Consider the following 24,279-nt stretch of genomic DNA (forward strand, 5'->3'; position numbering starts at 1 on the left):
AAGTTCCATCAGTCCATCACCATCACCCCCATACTCCTCACTCTCTTTACCCGGCCCTCTTTCTTCGTTCCGTAGTTCTTAACTTCTAACGTGCCACTTACTCTACTGGTCTGTTGTGTGTTTTGTCGATGCCCCCCACCCCCGCCCACCCCCCAACTCCAAGCTCCCTGAGGACAGGGATTTTTATTTTTATTGATATACTCCTTGTGCCTAGAATAGTGCTTGGTACATAGTTGGCACTCAAAAATTATTTGCTGAATTAATAATATTTAAAGAATGAATTATTCTTTCAGAAATGGGTCAGGAAAGGAAGAGGTGTGAAAAGAAATGGTGCAATAAATAATGATGTTTGCCTTTTGTTCTTTGTGTGATGTATATACAAGTATGATTTTTTTAGGCTTTATTTGGTATCCTAATTTATTAAACTTTAATAGCTTTATTAAGGTATAATTTACATACCATAAAATTCACCCATTATAATTGTGATCGTAGTAAATTTCTAGAGTTGTGCAACCATCTCCTCAAAAAGTTCCTTTTGTCTGTCCATATGCAGTTAACCCTCCCCACAATGGCACCCTGATTTCATTTGTTAATTTTTTCGCTCCCAGATTTCGAAAGAATAATTTATACAGCAATACTAACATAGCTTTGTACTCTTAAAAATTACACATTTAAATATGATATTAACTATCCATTGCTTAATGTAGGAAATGGTATTGAACATTAGTGAAAAGAATGGCCTTGAGGGTCAGACTAGCTGCACTCTTATCAGCTCTACCATTTACCCAGATTGTTTTCTGCCTCAATCTCTTTATCTTTATATGGGGATAATAATAGTAATTAGCTCACAGAGTTGTTGTGAGGATTAAACAAACAATGAAAGAAAATTTAGTACAGTGTCTGCCTTAAAGTTAATACTCAGTAAACCGTTAAAGTAGGTCCAAAGTATATGGGGTGAATAACCTTGCAGGTAGAAAACAAAATTCAAATCAGATTCTAAGCTTCTGAAGTGTGTGTAAAATACGACCCAGTTCCTGTCTTGGTTTGTAAATAGGCCCACTGCAGAATGTAAAAGCAGGTTAATTTCCAACAGAGAAAATCATTTCTCAGCATTTCTTCTGAAGGTATCTGCTGAACCATGGTTACTGAATTTTCTGTGCCCACCTTTGAGAGAGCTTTGAAACCAGGGAGGTAATTATCTACTTTTTTGTTAAAACCACAGTGACCATCAAAAAGTGTTCTGAATCGTGTTTTAGTCTTGGGTTGAAAAATGCTGTGAGACTTCCTCTAAATGAGTGGGGGAGAAGGGCATTCATTGTATCTCTTGTAGCCTGATAAGTCTGAACTAAGCTATCTTTAATAAGATCTTTTTCTGTGTTTTGTTATTTTCTTTTATGTACAGATGCACAAAGCAGGGTCATCAGAAGCCTCTCGATTCAAAAGATGATAATACCGAAAAACACTGCCCGGTGACAGTGAATCCTTGGCATATGAAGAAAGCTTTTAAAGTCATGAATGAATTAAGAAGGTATTATTACATTAACATACCTTTATTTTTCACTATAAAGTGAATATATTCCCCACCCCTCATTTTTGCTTTGTTTGATACAGAGAACATTTAAAGCTTTTTCTGCAAGTTTTTTAAAGGAAGGAAGAAAGCAAAAAATTTATCAAAAGCGTGAATGGTATAAGGCTGCACTGTCCAATATGGTAGCCACTAGCCACATGTGGCTAGTCTGAATTGAGGTGCTCTGTAAGTGGAAAATACATAATGGATTTTCAAGACTAACTACCAAAAAAAAAGTAAAATATTTATTAATAAGTTTTAAAAATAATACATTTTGAAATGATATCAATTCTAATATTGGATATTTTGGGTTAAATAGAATTTTACTTAATTCTATTAAATTAATTTCACTTGTTTTTATTTTTAAATGGGATTACTAGAGAATTCTGACTTACATTATATTTCTATTGGACTGGCTGGTCTAGGGTTTCTAACTTATCATTGCAAAGCATATGAAAACTTTTATTAAAATTTTTTTTATTGAATAGTTAATTTATAACATCATATTAGTTCCAGGTGTACAACATAGAGACTCAACATTTTTATAGATTATACTCCACTTAAAGTCACCACAAAATAATGTGTATATATCCTTGTGGCCTATCCATTTTATACATGGTAGTTTGTACCTCTCAGTCAAATCCACTACCCCCATCCTGCCTCTCCCATTCTTCTCCCCACTGGTAACCGCCTGTGAGTCTGTTTCTGTTTTGCTATATTCACTAGTTTGTTTTCTTTTTTAGATTCCACATATGAGTTATAACATAGAATATTTTTCTTTCTCTGACTTATTTCATTTAGCATAATACCCTCTAGACCCATCCATGTTGTTGCCAATGGCAGAATCTCATTCTTTTTTATGGCTGAGTAGTATTCCATTGTGTGTATATACCACATCTTCTTTATTCATTCAACTGTTGATGGACACTTAGGTTGCTTCTACATCTTGGCTATTGTAAATAATGCTGCTCTGTACATTCAGATGCGTGTATCTTTTCGAATTAGTGTTTTCATTTTCTTCAGATGTATACCCAGGATTAGAATTGCTGGTAGTTCTATTTTCAGTTTTTTGAGAAACCTCCATAATGTTTTCTGTAGTGGCTGTACCAAGTTATATTCCCACCAACAGTGTAAGAGTGTTTCCTTTTCTCCACGTCTTTGTCAACATTTGTTATTTGTAGATTTTTTGATGATAGCCATTCTGACAGGTGTGAGGTGATATCTTATTGTGGTTTTGATTTGCTTTTCTATGAAAATTACAGATGTTGAGCATCTTTTCATGTGTCTGGCCATTTGTATGTCTTCTTTGGAAAATGTCTATTCAGGTCTTCTGCCCATTTTTTAATCAGATTATGTTTTTGATATTGAATTGTATGAACTGTTTGTGTATTTTGGATATTAACAGCTTATCAGGCGTATCATTTGCAAATATTTTCTCCCATTTAGTAGGTTGTCTTATCATTTTGTCAATGATTTCCTTTGCTGTGCAAAAGCTTTTAAGTATAATTAGATCCCATTTGTTTATTTTTGCTTTTGTTTGTTTTGCCTTAGGAGACAGACAAAAAAAATATTGCTATGATTTGTGTCAAAGAGTGTTCTGCCTATGTTTTTTATCTAGGTGCTTTATGGTTTCAGGTCTCTATTTAGGTCTTTAATCCATTTTGAGTTTATTGTTGTATATGGTTTGAGAAAATGTTCTACTTTCATTCTTAACATGTAGCTGTTCAGTTTTCCCAGCACCACTTGTTGAAGAGACTGTCTTTTCTCCATTGTATATTCCTGCCTCCTTTGTTGTACATTAATTGACCATAGATGGGCAATTCTTTATTCTGTTCCACTGATCTATGTTTCTGTTTTTGTGCCAATACCATGCTGCCTTGATTATGGTACTTTTTAGTCAGGGAGTGTGATACCTCCAGCTTTGTTCTTTTTTTCTCAAGACTGCTTTGGCTGTGCAGGGTCTTTTGTGGTTCCATATAAATTTTGGATTATTTGTTCTAGTTCTGTGAAAAATGTCATGAGTATTTTGATAGGGATTGCATTAAATTTATAGATTGCTTTGGGTAGTGTGGACATTTTAACAATATTAATTCTTCTAATCTATGTACATGGGCTATCTTTTCATTTCTTTGTATCATCTTCTTTTCCTTCATCAATATTTTATATTTTCAGAGTGTAGGTCTTTCACCTCCTTGGTTAAGTTTATTCTTAGGTATTTTATTTTTTTTGGTGGATTTTGAATGGGATTGTTTTCTTACTTTCTCTGATAGTTCATTATTAGTATATAAAAAAGCAACAGACTTCCATATATTAATTTTGTCTCCTGCAAATTTACTAAATTCATTTGTTAGTTTAATATTTTATTGGTGGAGACTGTTAGGGTTTTCTATATATAGTATCATGTCATCTGCAAGTAGTAACAGTTTTACTTCTTCCCTTCCAATTTAGATTCCTTTTATTTCTCTTTCTTTTCTGATTGCTGTGGCTAGGACTTCCAATACTATGTTAAATAGAAGTGGCGAGAGTGAGCATCCTTGTCTTGTTCCTGATTTTAGAAGAAAAGCTTTCAGCTTTAATCGTTGAGTATTATGTTGGCTAACGGTTTATCATAAATGGCCTTAATTATGTTGAGATATGTTTCCTCTGTACCCGCTTTGGTGAGAGTTTTTATCATGCATGGATGTTGAATTTTGTTGAATACTTTTTTTGCATCTATTGAGGTGATAATGTGATTTTTATCCTTCCTTTTGTTAATGTGGTATATCACATTGATTTATGGATGTTGGACCATCCTTGCATCCCTGAAATAAATTGCACTTGATCGTGGTATGTGATCCTATTTATATATTGTTGAATTCGGCTTGGTAATATTTTGTTGAGGATTTTTGCATCTGTATTCATCAGATATATTGGCCTGTAATTTTCTTTTTTTGTAATATCTTTTTCTGATTTTGGTATCAGGGTAATTAATGGTGGCCTTGTAGAATGAATTTGGGAGTGTTCAATCCTCTTTAATTTTTTGGAATAGTTTGAGAAAGATAGGTATTAGCTCTTCTTTATATGTTTGGTAGAACTACCCTGTGAAGCCATCCTGTCCTGGACTTTTGTTTGCTGAGAGGTTTTTTTTATTACAGATTTAATTTCATTACTAGTGATTGGTCTGTTCAAATTGTCTGATTTTTCTTGATTCAGTCTTGACAGTTTGTATGTTTCTGGAAATTTGTCCGTTTCTACTAGGTTGTCTAATTTGTTAGCATATAACTGTTCGTAGTATTCTCTTAGGATTTTTTTGTATCTCTGAGGTATAGGTTGTTATTTCTCCTCTTTCAGTTTTTATTTTATTTGAGTCCTCTCTTCTTGCTGGTGAGCCTGGCTGAAAGTTTTATCAATTTTGTTTATCTTTTAAAAAAGCTCTTGGTTTCATTGTTTTTTGTTTGCTTTTGTTTTGGTTTGTTTAGTCTCTGTTTTACTTATTTTCCCTTTGATCTTTATTATGTCCTCCCTTCTGATGACTTCGGGCTTTGTTAGTTCTTTTTTTTTAATTCCTTTAGATGTAGATTAGGTTGTTTGAGATTTTTCTTTTTTCTTGAGGAAGGCCTGTATCACTATAAACTTCCCTCTTAAAACTGCTTTTGCTACATTCCATAGATTTTGGAAAGTTGTGTTTTCATTTTCATTTGTCTTGAGGTATTTTCTGATTTTCTCTTTGATTTCTTTATTGACCCATTGGTTTTTTTAGTAGCATGTTTAGTCTCCATGTGTTTGTGCTTTTCGCATTCTTCTTTTTGTATTTGATTTCTTGTTTCACACTGTTGTGGTTGGAAAAAATGCTTGATATAATTTGTGTCCTCTCAAATTTGTTGAGACTTGTCTGTGGCTTAGCATGTGATCTATCCTGGAGAACATTCCATGTGTACTTGAAAAGAAAGTACATTCTGCTGTTTTGGATGGAATGTCTTGTCTTGTAGATATCTTTTAAGTCCAACTGGTCCAATGTGGTATTTAAGACACTGTTTCCTTATTGATTGTTGTCTGGATGATCTGTCCATTGATGTCAGTGGGGTGTTAATGTCCCCTCCTATTATTGTATTATTGTCAACATCTCCCTTTATGTCTGTTAATATTTGTTTTATATATTTAGGTGCTCCTGTATTAGGTGCATATATGTTAATGAGTGTTACATCCTCTTCTTGTATTGATCTCTTTATTTATAATGTCCTTCTTTGTCTTTTGTTATAGACTTTGTTTTAAAGTCTGCTTTGTCTGATATGAGTATTTCTACTCCTGCTTTCTTTTCATTTCCATTTGCATGAAATATAAGAAAACTTTTAGACAGAGAAAAATGTAAATCTCTCTTTGGTGGTGGTGGTGTTAGTGTTAGTAATTTGGGGGAGTAGTGACCTGCCCATTGCTAAGTAATTCTCAAATATGTTAAGAGTCACCGCAGTGAAAGAGTGACTTTAAAAGTTGATTAAAAAATGAGTAGCTTTTTTTTAATTAAAACTAATGTATGTATTAACAGGCTTGGTTTTATTCTCTTAGCATTTTGTGAAAGACATATATTTTCCCATCATTCCCTTTGTGAAAGTACATATATTTAAAAGCTTGGGCTAAGAAGGGAGTGACTTAAACTTTCCTTTAATCTCTCTATGCTATATCTTCCTGAAAGCTCATCCTTTTTTTTTGTTCCATCATTTGTTTGTTTCTTCTTTAATTAAAGATTCAGTAAATATTCATCTGCTGGGTGCTGGAGATACAATGGTAAGCAAAACAGACATGGCTGCTACCCTCATGGGGCTTATGATTGACTGCAGGAAGCAGGCATTAATCAAAGAATCACACAAATAATTTACTGTAAATTTTAATGGCAGTAACTGCTACAGGGAGGGCTATGAAGTTAGATAACAGTGGTCAGGGAAAGCTTCCCTGAGAAGATAAGAATAATTGTGCTGAGATCGAAAGGAAAAGAGAAGTAAGGAAATGAAGTCAGGCATAGGGAATGGCAGTGTCCAAGTCTTGTGGTGGGAGTGAGCTAGCCTCCTGGAGGAGCCGAGGGGTAGCTGGAGTGCAGATGGCTGGGGAGTCATGGCAAGAGAGGAGGCTGAGTGAGTAGGTGAGGGCCAGCATTCTTAGAGCCTTCTGCATTTTGGTCTTTATCAGGAGTTGCCGTGGGAGAAGCCATTGGAGAGTTTTAAGCAGGCATGTGACATGATCAGATCAGATTTGTATTTTGAAAAGAACACACTGGCTGCTGGGTGGAGAGTGGATTGGAGAGAGAGAGATAAGAGAAAATTAAACTAAATAATGGATATTAGATTTGTTTCCTAGTGCTGCTCTGACATCAGTTTCAGTAAGTAGGTTTTCATTTAGTTTTGGGGAGAAAATATAGCTGGGATAATCCAGCAGGTCTGCCCATGCTGTTTCAGTTAATCTCGTTGCAAAAGTAGTTATTAGAATGTAAAATGCAGTCATTATTAAGTGATACTGAAGGAAAAGTAAGAAAAATAGTCTGGTTATTTTGAGACATTTTCTTTTTCTTTGAAAAATCTAGAAAGACTGACTTTTAATAGGTCTATTCATGTTACTTTTCCCCCCACTCCCATGGGGCTGGTAGCCAGACCTTCCACTGATGTGTGAGTGGGCCCCTGTTGATGAAGGTCTCAGTCAGTAAACTACAGGGAGGGCCACACCTAGCTCTCCTTCCTGAGGTGAATGACCCTAGTTTTTGGACAAACTCTTTGGCCTTGGGCCAGTTGTTTTACTTTTTTGAGCCTTAACTATAAAATGAGGGGAGTGGATGGAATGCAGTCTAAGGTTCATTGCTGCTCTGACGTTCTTTTGGCCTGTGAGGTTTTTTCCTGCTTCCCTGCATGTGGTGCACCTTGTCTCATCCTGGGATTACTTAGCTGTAGCCGTCATTCAGCTGTTTGTACCATTTTGGGGGTGAACTGTATGGCTGTGGAACATATGTTTTTGATCTTTGTGTTGCACCATTTCAGTAGCTAGCATGTAACCAGGCTAATAGTTGATGTTGATTTTCAGAATGAAGAATGACCTTTGAATAGCTGAGTCTTGGGTGCCACATCCACAACAAGGATTGTTTTAATGAAGTCAACGACTGCTAGTGTTTTAAAAAATGAACTCTCTTTGAGGCTCATCAGCACTTTTTTTTTTTTTAATGTCACTCCCTTTTCTCTTACCCCTTATTGCCAATTTTATGTAATTCTGTTTTTTTTTTTTTTTTTGCGGTACGTGGGCCTCTCACTGTTGTGGCCTCTCCTGTTGCGGAGCACAGGCTCCGGACGCGCAGGCTCAGCGGCCATGGCTCACGGGCCCAGCCGCTCTGCGGCATGTGGGATCTTCCTGGACCGGGGCACGAACCCATGTCCCCTGCATCGGCAGGCGGACTCTCAACCACTGCGCCACCAGGGAAGCCCTGCAATTCTGTTTTTTTAAAAAATAAATTTATTTATTTATTTTTGGCTGTGTTGGGTCTTCGTTGTTGTGCGCAGGCTTTTCTCTCATTGCGGTTAGTGGGGGCTACTCTTTGTTGCAGTGCGTGGGCTTCTCATTGCAGTGGCTTCTCTTGTTGCGGAGCACGGGCTCTAGGAGTGTGGGCTCCGTAGTTGTGGCTTGCGGGTTCTAGAGCGCAAGCTTGGTAGTTTTGGCACATGGGCTCAGTTGCTCCGTGGCATGTGGATCTTCCCGGACCAGGGATTGAACCCATGTCTCCTGCATTGGCAGGCAGATTCCTAACCACTGCACCACCAGACAAGTCCCAGTAATTCTTAAAACAAACAAACAAACAAAATCTCTGAAGAAACCTACTCCTTGTACAGCTGAAAATCTTTTGTTATTTCCTGTCCTTGTGTCAGCTTCCAATTGTCAGAAATAGGTAGCTGAGAGTGGCTTCCTGACTTCTGGGAAGGGAGAACTTCCTTGTTCTCTCCATTCTGCTCTTGGGCTGTCACCTCTAATAGGTAGAATATCAGCTGTACGCTAGAGAGTGTTGTTATTAACCTTTGGCTAATGAAAGAGAAATTTTAGAAGTAAAAGTCACTTTTCTTTCAATTATACTTGGTGTAAGGTATGGTTATGGGAATAGGAGGGCAGGAGTTTTGTAAAGTTTAAGTTATAGAATTTTTTTATATATAAATTTTATTTATTTATTTTTGGCTGCGTTGGGTCTTCATTGCTGCCCACGGGCTTTCTCTAGTTGTGGCAAGTGGGGGCTACTCTTCGTTGCAGTGAGCGGGCTTCTCATTGCAGTGGCTTCTCTTGTTACAGAGCACGGGCTCTAGGCGTGCAGGCTTCAATGTTGTGGCCCGTGGGCTTCAGTAGTTGTGGCTTGCGGGCTTTAGAGTGCAGGCTCAGTAGTTGTGGCGCACGGGCTTAGTTGTTCCTCAGCATGTGGGATCTTCCCAGACCAGGGCTCAAACCCATTTCCCCTGCATTGGCAGGCAGATTCTTAACCACTGTGCTGCCAGGGAAGCCCCAAGTTATAGAATTATAACTTAAGTTTAACTTAAGAATTATAATTTAAATTTATAAAAATGGAATGTTACATTTTCTTTAAACTAGTTTTTCATTTCTTTTAGACAGGAGGCCCAGATATAGCTCTATGACCCAGTGCAATACGAGTTTGAATAACTTGCAATTATTGGTTTTAAAAACCCTGTGGTCACTTCTAAACAGTGTAGTCAGCAAGTATTTTAAGTACCTGGTTCTCCTTTGAAGTCAGCTAGCATGCCCAGAGGCTGTGTGGGAGCCAGAGCCAGTGTCTGACGTGGCCCCTGCCTTTCGAGTGACCTGATTGTGCAGGAGATGTAGAGAAGAGGATGAGGTGGTGAAATATCGTGTGCAAAATGTGGGTCCTGAAAAGGATTCTCACAAGAGAAAGTCACAGAGGTGGTTTTGGTTGGGGCTGATAGGGATGCAGTAGGATTCATAAAAAGGACTGGAGAGGAAAGGCAGTTCCTGATCTGGATAATTGTACAAGTTAGGGATGGGCTAAATGTAACCTGTTTGGTAAAGTGAATCAAGAAGAGTTCATGCTGGGGAGTCTGTGGAAAAGGTCAGAATTATGGCAGGCTTAAACAGTGTGATTCATTGGAATTTAATTCCAAGGACAGTGGGAATCAGTGAAGGTTTTTGAGAAAGGGTGTAGCATCATAAGACTAATGATGTTGAGAAACAGCCTGGCAGCATAGTGAAAGGCGAGTCTTGTACAGCAACACATCTCTGGTGGGGAATTCAGCTCTGTACATTTCCTAGGTATGGCTTGGCAGGAGGAGGAGTTTTTCAAAGCACTAACACACTGACATTTTCAAAATCAAAGTAATAGACCTTTACAGAGTGCTTACTCTATGCAACACACTGTATTGGGCCTGTGGAGCAGACAGAGAAGCTGGCTGTACCCCGGACACACATTTGCTTGAGGACATTACACCGTGAGCTTTTTGAGATGACCCAAAAAGGAGCTGTCAGATTTAATGTTTTGTGTTTAAAATAAATTAAAAAAAAAAAGTCTGTTTTCTAGGATATGGGATAAGACTGGACTTGAGTTTTAAAAGTTCCAATGAGCATTACTGGGGGGGCCAACCTATTATTTGTTTAGAAGAAAGCTAATATTGATCCTTAAGTTGCATTTAGGAGTTGAAACTTTTTAGCAAGGATAAGTCTTATGAAGCAGTTTGAATGTTTGCCTATATATCACACAGAAGCCATAAACATTTAGTTGTTCAGTTACAATAGCATTTCTTACATTCCAGAAGATAATTTAAACAGAAGATCCTGGATCCCTCTCTTAAGGGAATGCTTATTGTATTTTTCCCCCAGGACTTTTAGCCATTGTGGACCCAGATCATTACTAGGATTATATCTGTTGTGCATCTATGAAAACTTTGTGGCTCTTCTTTGGTTGTTTGTACTTTGTTGCTTAGGTAGCAAGTGAATTAAACAACAAACTGAAGTGAGACTACATTTTCATAGCTTTATATTACTGTTTTTGAAAGAGATTTAGGAAATTACACAGGGTGTGAATTTTTTTTTTTTATCACTATGTATATGTATTTCTGTAGTAAAACGTTGTCAGTTTCTTTTGTTTTTATATTGTACTAAAGTAGAATATAAAACATTCCTTGAAGGACAGAGCAGTTGGGAAGGGTCCCTAAATCAAGCAAACTTGTTTATTTAAGAAAGTTTAAGAGACATTTTGAAGCTAATGGTCTCAATTTAACTGGTAATCTTCTACAGTGTATCTTAAGTACTTGTGATAGATTTCTTATTAGGTGGTGTTTGTTGAGCATGGATAAAACCATTAAACATTTCAAAGATGTGAAGAATGGATGGTAGTGAATGAATTTGCTTCTGTTTTGTCTTCTCTTTCCTGGTGTGGGGTGCTGTGCTGCCTCAGGGTTTGCCTTCAGCATCCCCTCCTAAGTCAGAAAATCGGAAGATGCTACCTTGGCTGTTTTTCTTTTAAATTATTATAGCTAAGAGTATCTAGCTCATGTTTTGTTTCACCAAGTTTTTTTAAAAGGTAACTTTTAATAAGGAAGTTTTCTTTGTACATATTCTCCATTTTCTACATGTAGTCGAGCTTTTATCACACATGTTCAGAAACTCACTCCTGCCATTTCTGTTTCCCCTCTCTGAAATCCTCATCTCTCCATTTTGCCTCCTCCCCATCATCTTTTCCCTGTCACTCATATCTTCTTTCACTTTATTTCTAATTATTCTTTTCACCTCCTCTCAACTGTGACCAAGTATTCTTAAAAGTCCTCAAATCTGGAGTTGTTACCTTCCCTTCTTGACAAATACTCAGTAATGTGCTTCCCCCCCACATCTTCCTGTGGCTTGGTTTTGTCACTTTTCCCTGTCATTCTGTTCTCTTGATTCTATGTGAGATTCTCTATTCTGGGATCCTTTTCTAGTTTAAGGCAGTTTCTAAATCACTGACTGTAGTAGGTTTTCATACGAGTTTCCAAGTTGACTGTCATCCTTTCCTGCTTCCTGTTAGAAAATCTCAGCAGGTGCAAATCTGTTGAAGGGGCTGTGCTGTTTTTCAGGGCTCTAATTGTGGTGGTGAACCTTAGTAAGCCCAACAGCTAGGTTTTCCCTGTGCTTCACTGCCACAGAAATTCAAATTCAAACCATCATTGTTTTAAGATGAAGAAGGTGATGGTGGTGACACTTGTTATGGAGTTGTGTTGCTCTTCAAGATTATTGACATTTTAGCTAGGTTGCGTCTCCCTTGCCTGTAAATGACACTATCAGTTTTTGGAGGTTTGGTTAAATATAACTGATTTAAGTCAGTGATCAGGAAGCCTTTCACCTTTAAAACAGCTTGTTTTCATTCCCCACCTCCCTACTTTCTGAGCAGCCAGAACCTGATGAAGTAGCTGATCAGCAGCTCCGCATCTGGCTCATCCTGTGCTTCCTCACTAGCTTTTAACTTTCTTGGCTTCTGACCTCTTGCCTAACTTCTTTTTCTGTCTTGCTCTTGTTTCTTTATCCTAACACTGATGCTGCTCCAAAGATGCCTTTGGGCACATTCCGAGGCTGTGGCTTGTGTTTGCTCTGTGGAGTCTGGCTAAAGCTCATCTCAGCAGCCTAGCACCTCGGCGGTTATTCTGATTCTGCTCCATGTGGCAGGAGGTGCCTCCAGATCTCACACAGCCTGGCACCTGAGGAAGAAAGGTGGACAGATGCTATCGATATAATCTCTCCACCACCCCCACTTCCAGTAGAAAGTAAATTCTTGTTTCGTGAAACTACCAATTATTTTAGATATCTCAGAGCCTAATGGCACATTTTACTTTAAGAAGATACACATTAGTCCCCCCTATCCAAGGTTTTAGTTACTGTAGTCAACCACACTCTGAAAATATTAAATGGAAAATTCCAGAAATAAACAATTCATAAGCTTTAAATTGAGTACTGTTCTGAGTAGTGTGATGAAATCTCACTGTCCTGCTCCATTCTGCTTGGGACATGAATCATCCCTCTGTCCAGTGTGTCCCGGCCGTTAGCCCTCTTGGTTATCAGGTTGACTGTTCCAGTATCACAGTGCTTGTGTTCAAGTGACCATTATTTTAACTCATAATGGCCCCAAAGCACAGGAGAAGTGATGCTGGCAATTCAGATGTGCCAAAGATATGCTGTAAAGTACTTCCTTTAAGTGAAAGGGGTGAATGTTCTTGACTTAGTAAGAAAAGAAAAAAAATCATATGCTGAGGCTGCTAAAGATCTATGGTAAGAAGGAATCTTCTATCTGTGAAATAGTGAAAAAGGAAAAAGAAATTTATGCTAGTTTTGCTTTTGCACCTCAAACTATGAAAGTTACAGCCACAGGGCATGATAATTGCTTAGTTGAGATAGAGAAGGCATTAAATTTGTTTAGTAAGATATTTCGAGAGAGAGGTTACATTCACATAACTTTTATTACAGTATAGTTATCATTGTTATATTTTATTACTAGTTACTGTTAATCTCTTACTGTGCCTAATTTATAAATTGAACTTTATCATGGGTATGTATGTGTAGGAAATAACATGGTACATATAGGTTTCGGTACTATCTGTGGTTTTAGGGATCCACTGGAGGTCTTGGAATGTATCCACCATGATTAAGGGAGGCTTCTGTATATACAGCAGTGATAGGGTTTTCTAGTCTTAGGAATTCATTCGTTTGATATCAGAAAACCAAAGGGTGTCTAGATATATTTGGGTATGATTCATTTTCAAAGCAATTTTTTTCTTGAGAAGGACCGATTTTCATGATGTTTCACTTGGGAGATGAGTGCCTATCTTTTTTTCTGTGTCATTTGAGTTTTACATAAGGCCTGTGTAACTCCTGTTATTCTCCAGACTTGAGCTTAGAAGCAGTTTTCTTTCCAAAGCTTTCCTGTATGTTTGGGCTTGACCTGTCTCCTGTGTACTCAAACACCCCACACTTGCCCTAATAGCTATCAATTCATTTTGTAAGTACCTGTCACCTTGTCTCTTTCCCCAGCTCCACTGTAAACTCCTTGCTATCACGGACATTGTCTTGTTTACTGTGGTAAACTGACATAGTCCTTGGTGCCCAGTACGCACTTTAGATATTTGACGAATGAGTGAATAAATTCAGATTTTGCTAAGTAGCAACTTTATTTATACCATTATTCTGAAAGACTTTTTCTTCTATAGTCCATTCCCTCATTAGATTTCACATAATAGGAATATAAACTCACCATGTAGACTTTGGGTATGGGCTGCTAAAACAAGTTTCTGTTATTTTTATTGCCGGATTTTATTTGTAGCCCTCCTCACCTAAAGTCATTCAGCTTCTTGTGAGCATGCACACTTGGAATGAAGAGGTAAGGGCCAGAGTCAACAGACACACACACTGGCTGAATGATAAGAAGGTTGGTCAAATCTCTCTAGTCTGTGAGTGCTGTTTTAAAAACATGTTATTGCTAGAGACAGAAAGATAAAAAATTGAACACTAAAACTAAGCATGTCCTTGATCTATAATGTGGCATTAGACTCCACGTGACCTAACCCAGGGTGTGGCTGCATACTGGTTTGGCAGTGTTTTTACTCTATTAGTTAACTAACATCAGCTAATAAGCCGGGAAGGCCAAGATAATTATGTGATAGCCAGCGGGCGTTATGCTAGAAGGTTTGGATCAATGAGTAATTATAATTGAAGTTGAATGTAATCAATTATGTGATTTGGAGGCATTCAAGTGTAATTCCACTTATGTTCCATCTTGAAACCAGAGCACTAGGAAGGATTATTGACAAAAGGAAAATAGACATAAAGATGCACTTGACTCACGTTTGAGCTGTGTCCAGATGACCTGGTCACCGTAGGAAACCTGGATGGCCCTGCTGACCCCAGCATCCCTCTTCTCCTTCTCGCCCATGCTTCTTGTGCCACACACCCCGTTTGTGCTTTGCTGCTTCATGTCTCTGTCCAGCAGCATCTGCTGTTCTCTCTGTGTGGGGTTCTCTTGTCCTTCTCCATCCAGCTAACACTTACTTGTGTTTAGAACTCGGCTAAGGGCAGTAGCTGCAGGACACCTTTTCTGACCCCTAGTCTGATTTAGATGCTCCCCTGTTCCCCTAGCATCTTCACTCTGGCGCTTTCCACTTTGTCCTGTAATCTTTGCATTGTCAGTCCTTTCTGCTAGTCTCCTTAATGGCAGAGATAATCTTGCAGGACTTTGTTGAATTTGATTTTTTCTAACTATTCTTGTAGTGGTAGTGCTAAAACCCCACTAAAACCGGCTCTTTTATAAACTATATATAGAACTTTAAAAAATAGCTTCTAGTATACAGTATGTCAAATAATAATTGGGTGTTGTTTCTTTCTTTATATTCCCTGTTTTATTCAAGCTTTAACAAGTGTTAAAACCACATAGCTTTAGATGGTTTTGTGAGCCAGACTCCATAGATTTGAATCCGGGCATTGCCACTAGTGGTGACTTCAGGCTTCTTATTCATCTTTTCCTTGGTTTCCCCAGCTATACATTTTAAGGGTAAAAATCACAATAACATGGATCCCATAAGGTTTTGGTAGGGTCTAAGTGAAATAATACATGCGGGTGGAGCTCCTGTATAACACCTTCCTGAAAACACCACTGACTTCCCCCTGCTTAACTTGTGAACCCATGGAATTCATAGAATTGCAGAATGATTTTATCTGCGCAGAGCAGACTGTAGACTTTGTCAGTTTTCCACACTGATCTGGAGGAACTACAGCTGAGTGATGGCCACCTCTTGAGTCTAACACGTGACCTGCCTGATGTCACATATGACATTGTGACCTGTGCTTCAACTTACAGGGCACAGCATTAAAATTACATTTAATTTTATGTGTGATAGTATTTTCTGACCTTGAAGAATGAGATATTTTGCATTGGGAAAATGTTCTGATTAAGTTAGACTTCAAATGCTCAAACGCCTTTCAAGCAGCAGGTGTAGTTGAATGTAATTTTACCTTTGCTTGATGACCCAGGGCATTTTCTGTGTCTGTATAGTTTTGATACTTTGACCCAATTTAGTTTTCTCCATGTGTTTTATTTTGTCTTTATCTTTGTGTCATACCACCATCTGCCACTTCTGCTGATGCAGTTCTTAATGCAAACAGCCTCCCCTTTTACACCCCATTAATGGTTTGCTGCCAGTAATTTATATTAGGTTGAGAAATCAGTAATCAAGTTTGGAAAGATTTCTCTATTAAACAAAGGCAAGATTCTGAGTGAGGGCCAAGGCATGTTGGCCTATGTCATGACTGTTTTCTGTGTTCTTCATGTTTGGGTATCCTGTTTTTAAGGATGGAAATTTTTAGTTAGTTTTAACTTCAGAAAATTGGGCTTTTACTATAAAATTTTTGCATAGGGTGTTCAATACACTTACTCTTGTTATTAAAATTATTCTCTCCCTGTTTTGTTAACAGTCAGAATTTGCTGTGTGATGTCACGATTGTGGCTGAAGACATGGAAATCTCTGCTCACAGAGTGGTGCTGGCCGCCTGTAGTCCTTACTTTCACGCCATGTTTACAGGTATGAAATGTTTTAGTTATGGATGTTTATAAAATGTATATAGATCTGGGCTTTTCTTTCCATATTTTCTTTCCTTATTAACATTTTATTGTTATGAAGTTAAGCATTGTAATAGAAGAAAATGCTCTTGCTTTGTTTTAAATTACTCCTCATCTTTGTTTTTCATTCTTGTAATGGTGTTGTGTACATACATGTGTCCATTACATACATGTATATGTTACATACAAATACAATTTTATGCTCAGTTTCCCCCCTTTACATTTATATTTGCATATATTGGCTAAGTTTGCCTTCTTGCCATTTATAACAGCCTTTGGCACTTTCTTATTTTGACAAAAGTAAATTGCTTTTACTGTTTCACATTTCTTCAAATGATTTTCACATTTGCCTCATCCAGTGTTTATAGTGAACAAAGAGATGTTTATTTAATGCCTTTTGATTCAGAAATATAAGAAAATAGAGTGGATACTTAGGCAACTGTAAAAATACATAAAATGATTTTAATATTTCTGGCAAAAAAGCAATTTGTGCCTGCCACACTGGAAGCCTTTAAAAATATAGTTGATGTACAATATTATGTTTCAGGAGCACTATATAATGGTTTGACATTTGCGTGCTTTATGAAATGATCGCCACGATAAGTCCTTTAACCATCTGTCAACATACAAAGTTACTATAATATTATTGTCCTTATGCTGTTGTATATTACATCCCCATGGCTTATTTACGTTATAACTGGAGGTTTGTATCACTTAACTATTCAGCTAATTCTCCCACCCGACCCCACCCCCACCATACTCCCCTCTGTGAACTGTTTGTTCTCTGTATCTGTTGAGTCTGTTTTCATTTTATTTATTTTTTTATTTCACATATGAAATCATTTGATATTTGTATTCTCTGTCTCACTTATTTCACTTAGCATGATACCCTCTAGGTCCATCCATGTTGTTGCAAATGGCAAGATTTCATTCTTTTTTAAGCCTATTAATATTCCATTGTATATATATATATACCACATCTTCTTTATCCATTTATCTATCAATGGACACAGGTTGCTTGCATTTGTTGGCTATTGTAAATAATGCTGTGGTGAACATAGGGGTGCACATATCTTTCCAATTACTGTTTTTGTTTTCTTCAGAAGTGGAATTTCTGGATCATATGGTAGTTCTATTTTTAATTTTTTCAGGAACCTCCATACTGTTTTCCATAGTGGTTGTACCAGTTTAAAATCCCACAAACAGTACACAAGGGCTTCCTTTTCTTTACATCCTCACCAATGTTTGTTATTTATTATCTTCTTGAAAATAGCCATTCTGACAGGTATGAGGTAGTATCTCATTCTGGTTTTGATTTGCATTTCCCTGGTGATTAGTGATGCTGACTATCTTTTCACATGTCTGTTGGCCATCTGTATGTCTTCTTTGGAAAAATGTGTATACAAGTACTCCTCCCATTTTTCAATTTTTTTGTTGTTGAGTTGTATGAGTTCTTTGTATATTTTGGATAGAAACTCCTTATTGGGTAGTTCATTTGCAAATACCTCCTTCCATTTGGTAGGCTGCCTTTGTTGATAGTTTCCTTTGCTGTGCAAAAACTTTTTTTTTTTTTTTTTTTTGTGGTACGCGGGCCTCTCACTGTTGTGGCCTCTCCCGTTGCGGAGCACAGGCTCCGGAGGCACAGGCACAGCGACCATGGCTCACGGGCCCAGCTGCTCCGCGGCATGTGGGATCTTCCAGGACCGGGGCACGAACCCGTGTCCCCTGCATCGGCAGGCGGACTCTCAACCGCTGCACTACCAGGGAAGCCCCCAAACCTTTTTAGTTTCACGTAGTACCATTTGTTCATTTTTGCTTTTTTGCCCTTGCCTGAGGAGAAAGATCCAAAAAATATTGCTAAGACCATGCTGCCTATGTTTTCTTCTAGGACTTTTATGGTTTCAGGTCTTACATTTAAGTTTTTAATCCATTTAGAGTTTATTTTTGTGCATGGTGCTAGAAAGTAGTCCAGTTTGATTCTTTTGCATGTAGCTGTCCACTTTTCCCAGCATTGTTTATTTAAGAGACTATCTGTTCCCCATTGCCTCCTTTGTTGGAGATTAATTGACCATATAAGTTTGGATTTATTTCTCTACTCTCTATTCTGTTACATTGATCTATGTATCTTTTTTGTGTGTGCCAGTACCAGACTGTTTTGATTACTGTAGCTTTGTAGTATAATTTGAAATCAGGGAGCATGATACCTCTAGCTTTGTTCTCCTATCCCAAGATTGCTTTGGCTATTTGGGGTCTTTTGTGTTTCCATACAAATTTTAGAATTATTTGTTCTAGTTCTGTGAAAAATGTCATGGGTATTTTGATAGGGATTGCACTGAATCTGTAGATTACCTTAGGGTTTATGGTCATTTTAACAATATTAATTCTTCCAACCCATGAGCACAGTATATCTTTCCATTTGTTTGTGTCGTCTTCAATTTCTTTCATCAGTGTCTTATAGCTTTCAAAGTACAAGTTTTTTGCCTCTTTGGTTATATTTATTCCTAGGTATTTTATTCTCTTTCATGAAATTGTTAATGAGATTGTTTAATTTCTCTTTCTGATAGTTTGTTATTAGTGTACAGAAACACAACAGATTTCTGTATTACATTTTTATCCTGGATCTTTACTGAATTCATTCATTAATTCTGATTTTTTTGGTAGCGTCATTAGGATTTTCTATATATGGTATCACGTCCTCTGTAGACAGTGACAGTTTTACTTCTTCCTTTCCAATTTGGATTCCTTTTATTTATGTTTCTTCTCTGTTTGCTGTGGCCAGGACTTCCAAAACTATGTTGAATAAAAGTGGTGAGAGTGGACATCCTTGTTTTGTTCCTGATCTTAGAGGAAATGCTCTCAGCTTTTCATCATTGAATATGATGTTAACTGTGGGCTTGTCATATATGGCCTTTATTATATTGAGGTAGGTCCCCTCTATGCCTGCTTTCTAGAGAGTTTTTATTATAAATGGATGTTGAATTTTATCAATGGCTTTTTCTGCATCTACTGATATGATCATATCATTTTTATTCTTCAGTTTGTTAATGTGGTGTATCGCATTTATTGATTTGTGGATATTGAACCATCCTTGCATCCCTAGGATAAATTCCACTTGATGTGGTATATGATTCTTTTGATGTATTGTTGAATTCAGTTTGCTAATATTTTGAGAATGTTTGCATCTGTGCTCATCAATGATATTGGCCTGTAATTCTACTTTTTTGTGGTGTTTTTGCCTGTTTTTTGTTAGGGTGATGCTGGCCTTATAGAATGTGTTCCAGAGTGTTCCTTCATCTTCAATTTTTTGGAATAGTTTGAGAAGAATAGGTGTTAACTCTTTAAATGTTTGGTAGAATTCACCTACTGGTCCTGGACTTTTGTTTGTTGGTAGTTTTCTAAATTACTGATTCAATTTCATTACTGGTAACCGGTCTGTTCATATTTTCTGTTTCTTCCTGATTCAGCCTTGGGAGATCGTATGTTCCTAGGAATGTATCTATTGTAAATTGTTCATTTTGTTGACGTATAATTGTTCGAAGTAATCTCTAATGATCCTGTGTATTTCTGTGGCTTAATTTGTAATTTCTCTTTCATTTCTGGATTATTTATTGGGCCTTCTCTTTTTCTTATGAGTCTGGCTAAAGGTTTATTAATTTTGTGTACCTTTTCAAAGAACCAGCTCTTTCATCAATCTTTTCTGTTTTTTTAGTCTTTATTTCATTTATTTCTGCACTGATATTTATTATTTCTTTCCTTCTACTAACTTTAGGTTTTGTTTATTCTTCTTTTTCTGGTTCCTTCAGGTATAAGTTTAGATTGTTTTGAGATTTTTCTTGTTTCCTGAGGTATGCTTGTATGGCTGTAAACTTTCCTCTTAGAACAGCTTTTGCTGTGTTCCATAGATTTTGGATTGTTGTGTTGTGTTTGGATTGTGTTTCTTTTTCATTTGTCTCCAGATTTTTTTTTTATTTCCTTTTAATTTCTTCAGTGACCCATTGGTTGTTCAGTAGCATATTGTTTAGACTTCATGTGTTTGTGTTTTTTCATTTTTTTTCTTGTAGTTGATTTCTCTGCTCATACCATTGATATGATTTCCGTTATCTTAAATTTATTCAGATTTAGTTTGTGGCATGTGATCTGTCCTGAAGAATGTTCCATGTGCACTTGAAAAGTATGTGTATTCTGCTGCTTTAGGTTGAAATGTTTTATATATATCAATATTTATGAAATCTGTCTAGTCTAATGTGTCATTTAATGCCATGTTTCCATATTGATTTTTTTTTCTGGATGATTTGTCCATAGATGTAAATGGGGTGTTAAAGTCCCCTACTATTATTGTGTTACTGTCAGTTTCTCCCTTTATGTTTACCTATATTTGCTTAATGTATTTAGGTGCTCCTATGTTGGGTACATATACATTTACAGTTGTTGTATCTGCTTCTTGGATTGATTCCTTGATCATTAAATGGTAATGTCCTTCTTTGTCTCTCAATAACATCTTTGTTTTAAAGTCTGTCTTGTCTATAGAGACACAGATGTAGAGAACAACATATGGACACCAAGGGGGGAAAGCAGGGGTGGGGGGGGTGGTGGTGGGATGAATTGGGAGATTGGGATTGACATATATACACTAATATGTATAAAATAGATAACTAATAAGAACCAGCTATATAAAAAAGTAAACTGAAATAAAATTTAAAAAAAATAAAGTCTGTCTTGTCTGATGTACATTTGCTACCCCAGCTTTCTTTTCATTTGCATTTATGTGGAATATTTTTTCCATCCCTTCATTTTTAGTCTGTGTGTGTCTTTAGATCGGAAGTGAGTCTCCTATAGGTAGCATATAGATGGGTCTTGTTTTTTAATCCATTCAGCCACTCTGTCTTTTGATCAGAGCAGTTTGTTCATTTACATTTAAAGTAATTATTGACAAGTATGTACTTATTGCCATTTTGTTAATTGTTTTCTGGTCATTTTTTTGGTTCTCTTTTGTTCATTTTTTTCTTTTGCTCTACTCTCTTGTGACTTGATAACTCTCTTTAGTGTTATGTTTGGACTCCTTTCTTTTTCTCCTTTTTTTTTTTTGTGTGTGTATACATCTATTAAAGGTTTTTGGTTTATTACCATAAGGTTCATATATAACAACTATGTGTATCTATATACGTGATTACTTTAAGTTGATGATCTCTTCAGTTCTAATGCATTGTAACAACCCTGTATTTTTACTTCCACCTCCCCATATTTAATGTTTTTGATGTCATATTTTACATCTTTTCGTTTTGTGTATTCCTTAATTATTTATTGTGGATATAGATGATTTTACTACTTTTGACTTTTAACCTTCCTTCTATCTTTATAAGTTGTTGATCTACGACTTTTACTATATGTTTGCCTTTACCAGTGAGAATTTTCCTTTCCTAATTTTCATGTTTCTAGTTGTGGTCTTTTCTTTTTCACTTAGAGAGATTCCTTGAACGTTACTTGTAAAGCTGGTTTAGTGGTGCTGAACTTTTTAAGCTTTTGCTCGTCTGCAAAGCTCTTTCTCTGTCCTTCAAATCTGAATGAGAGTCTTGCAGATAGAGCATTTGTGGTGTACATTTTATCCTTTCATCACTTGAAATATATCATGGCCGTCCTCCTGGCCTGTTAAGTTTCTGCTGAAAAGTCAGTTGACAGTCTGTGGGCATTCTCTTGCTGCTTTTAAGATTTTCTCTTTATCCTTAATTTTTGCCATTTTAATTATAATGTGTTGTGTTGTGGACCTCTTTAAATTCTTCTTGTTTGGGACTCTGTACTTCCTCTACCTGGATGTCTGTTTCCTTCCCTAGGTTAAGGAAGTTTTCACCTGCTATTTCTTCAAGTTAAGTTCTCTGCCCTTTTCTCTCTTCTTCTGGTACCCCTATAATATGAATGTTAGTACGCTTGATGTTGTCCCAGAGGTCTCTTATAAACTACCCTCATTTTTTCAAATTCTTTTTTTTTCTGTTCATCTTGGGTGATTTCCACTAGTCTGTCTTCCAGATTGCTATTCCACTTCTCTGTATCATCTAATATACTGTTCATTACTTCTAGGGTTTTTTTTTTTTTTTTTTCCTGGTTATTTTATCTTCGGGTCTGTTTGGGGTGTCTTTGTATTTTCTAACTACTTATCAGTTAAAATTCTCACTGTGTTCATCCAATTCTTCTGCCAAGTTTGTGGAGCATCTTAATGATCATTACCTAGAACTCTTTATCAAGTAGATTGCTTTTCTCCATTTCATTTATTTCTTTTTCTGAGGCTTTCTCTTGTTCCTTTGTTTAGAACGTATTTTGCTCTCTCATCATTTTGCCCAATTTTCTGTATTTATTTCTATGTATCAGGTAGGTTGGTTAAGTTTCTGGATCTTGGAGAGGTGGCCTTATGCAGTTGACATCCTGTGGGGCCCAGCAGCTCACTCCCCTCCTGTTCAGAGCTGTATGCTCTAGGGGTACCCCCTGTGTGGGCTGTGTGACCCCTTCTGTTGTGGTGGGAAGAGTACTGTGGGCGGTCTGGTAGGCAGGGCTGGCCCCTGGCCTGGTTGGCTGCCAGGCTGTGCCTTGCACAGTGGCTGTGGTCAGGCAGGGTGGGGTAGGCTTCCCATGTGGCTGTCTGCATGGTCTGGTTGGGGCACACAGCTGCTGCCAGCCCACTGGTGGGCAGGTAAGCCCCTGGCACTGATAGTCTATAGGGTGGACCCCAAAATGGCACTTGCTAGCACCAGTGTCCTTGTGGTAGAACAAGCTCCCCACAGTGGCTGCCACCAGCATCAGTGACCCCAGGGTGAGCTCTTGCCTCTCTGGGGGGCTCTCTGAGATCAGAAGATAGGTCTGACCCAGGCTCCTTTCAAACTACTGCCTCTGTTCTGGGTCTCAGAGTATATGAGGTTTTGCACACACCCTTAACAGATGAGTCTCTGTTTCCTACAGCCCTCTTGCTCTCATGTAGCCAAGCCCTTCTGGCCTTCAAAGCCGGATGTTCTGGGAGCTTGTCTTCTCGGTGTAGGATTCCTGGACTGGGGAGCCCAATGTGGGGCTCAGAACCCTTGCTCTTTGGGGAGAATCTCTGTAATTGTGATTATCATCTTGTTTGTGGGTTGCTGACCTGGGTGAGTGGGTCTTGACTAGGTCATGTCATTGCCCCTTCTGTCCTTCTCATTGTGGTTCCTTTTCTATGTCTTTAGTTGTGGGAAATCTCGGCTAGTCTTCAGGTCATTCTCATTTATAGTTGCTCTGTGAGTTGTTGTAATTTGGTGTGCCTGTAGGAGCTGGTGAGCTCCAGGTCTTCCTACTCTGCCACCTGGCCACACCCTCCCTTAACCTCATTCTTAAAAAAACAAAATTTAAGCATACAGTACTGTACAAGGATATGAAGTTATTATCTGTTCCAACAATGAGCTTATAATCTTAGATTATTGGTAGGACAAATAAATACTTGTAAATACATATACAGTTATAGAAAAAAAAGCACAAATACAAATCTATTCATACTTTAGAAACTTAAATATATCCTGGGCCTAACATTTTGCTAGATACTTCAAGGAATACAAAACAATATTAGCGTGCCCCAGTCCGGGAGGGTCCCATGTGCCATGGAGCAGCTGGGCCTGTGGGCCATGGCCGCTGGGCCTGCGCCTCCGGAGCCTGTGCTCCGCAGCGGGAGAGGCCACAGCAGTGAGAGGCCCGTGTACCGCCAAAAAAAAAAAAAAAAAAAAAATTAGCATACTTCCTGCCCCAGTAGTTTATTATATCACTGGGGAAATGAGATGTGTACACTTTAAATACATAATAGTTTATGGAAGATCTGTGTGTGCAAAGGAGTAAATACAGATGGTGAGGACTGTGATGGGCAGCATTGAGAGAAGGAGATCTGACATTTCTTGAAACATAATAAATGTAAAGGTTTACACAGATGAAGAAAAGTGCAAAAAGCAATGTGGAGAGAATGGGCTTAGTGTTTGGGAGTAGAGAGCAGTCTGGAGGCACCTCACTCTTCAGCCTATTACATTCTGGCTGTTCTGAACTGAATTAAATAATCAAGGATTTAGGAAAGATAGTAGAGGGGCCATGAGCCAAGTTGGGCAAGTGATTTGGGGAGGGTGCC

General features: G+C 37.7%; 1 protein-coding gene across 8 annotated transcripts in view; it reads left to right on the plus strand.

Annotated features, from left to right (window-relative positions):
* Positions 1–24,279, plus strand: part of KLHL2 (kelch like family member 2) — a 126,369-nt gene that overhangs the window by 10,358 nt on the left and 91,732 nt on the right. For 5 of the 8 annotated variants that reach the window (XR_016393360.1, XM_089912288.1, XM_022561617.3 and 2 more), the window contains 2 exons: positions 1,403–1,528; positions 16,016–16,122. Coding sequence is in view for 7 of the 8 variants with exons in the window: in XM_022561616.3 (XP_022417324.1) it covers positions 1,403–1,528; positions 16,016–16,122 (233 nt within the window). In the remaining variant the exon portion in view is untranslated. Of the gene's footprint in view, positions 1–1,402; positions 1,529–6,303; positions 6,329–13,871; positions 13,977–16,015; positions 16,123–24,279 lie in introns of those variants that run through there. The other 3 variants (XM_089912290.1, XM_089912291.1, XM_089912292.1) reach the window with 3 other exon arrangements.

Source organism: Delphinapterus leucas, chromosome 5 (genome assembly GCF_059928025.1).
Source record: "Delphinapterus leucas isolate spDelLeu-1000000601 "Yukka" chromosome 5, BTC_Dleu_Yukka2, whole genome shotgun sequence".
NCBI classification, from domain to species: domain Eukaryota; kingdom Metazoa; phylum Chordata; class Mammalia; order Artiodactyla; family Monodontidae; genus Delphinapterus; species Delphinapterus leucas.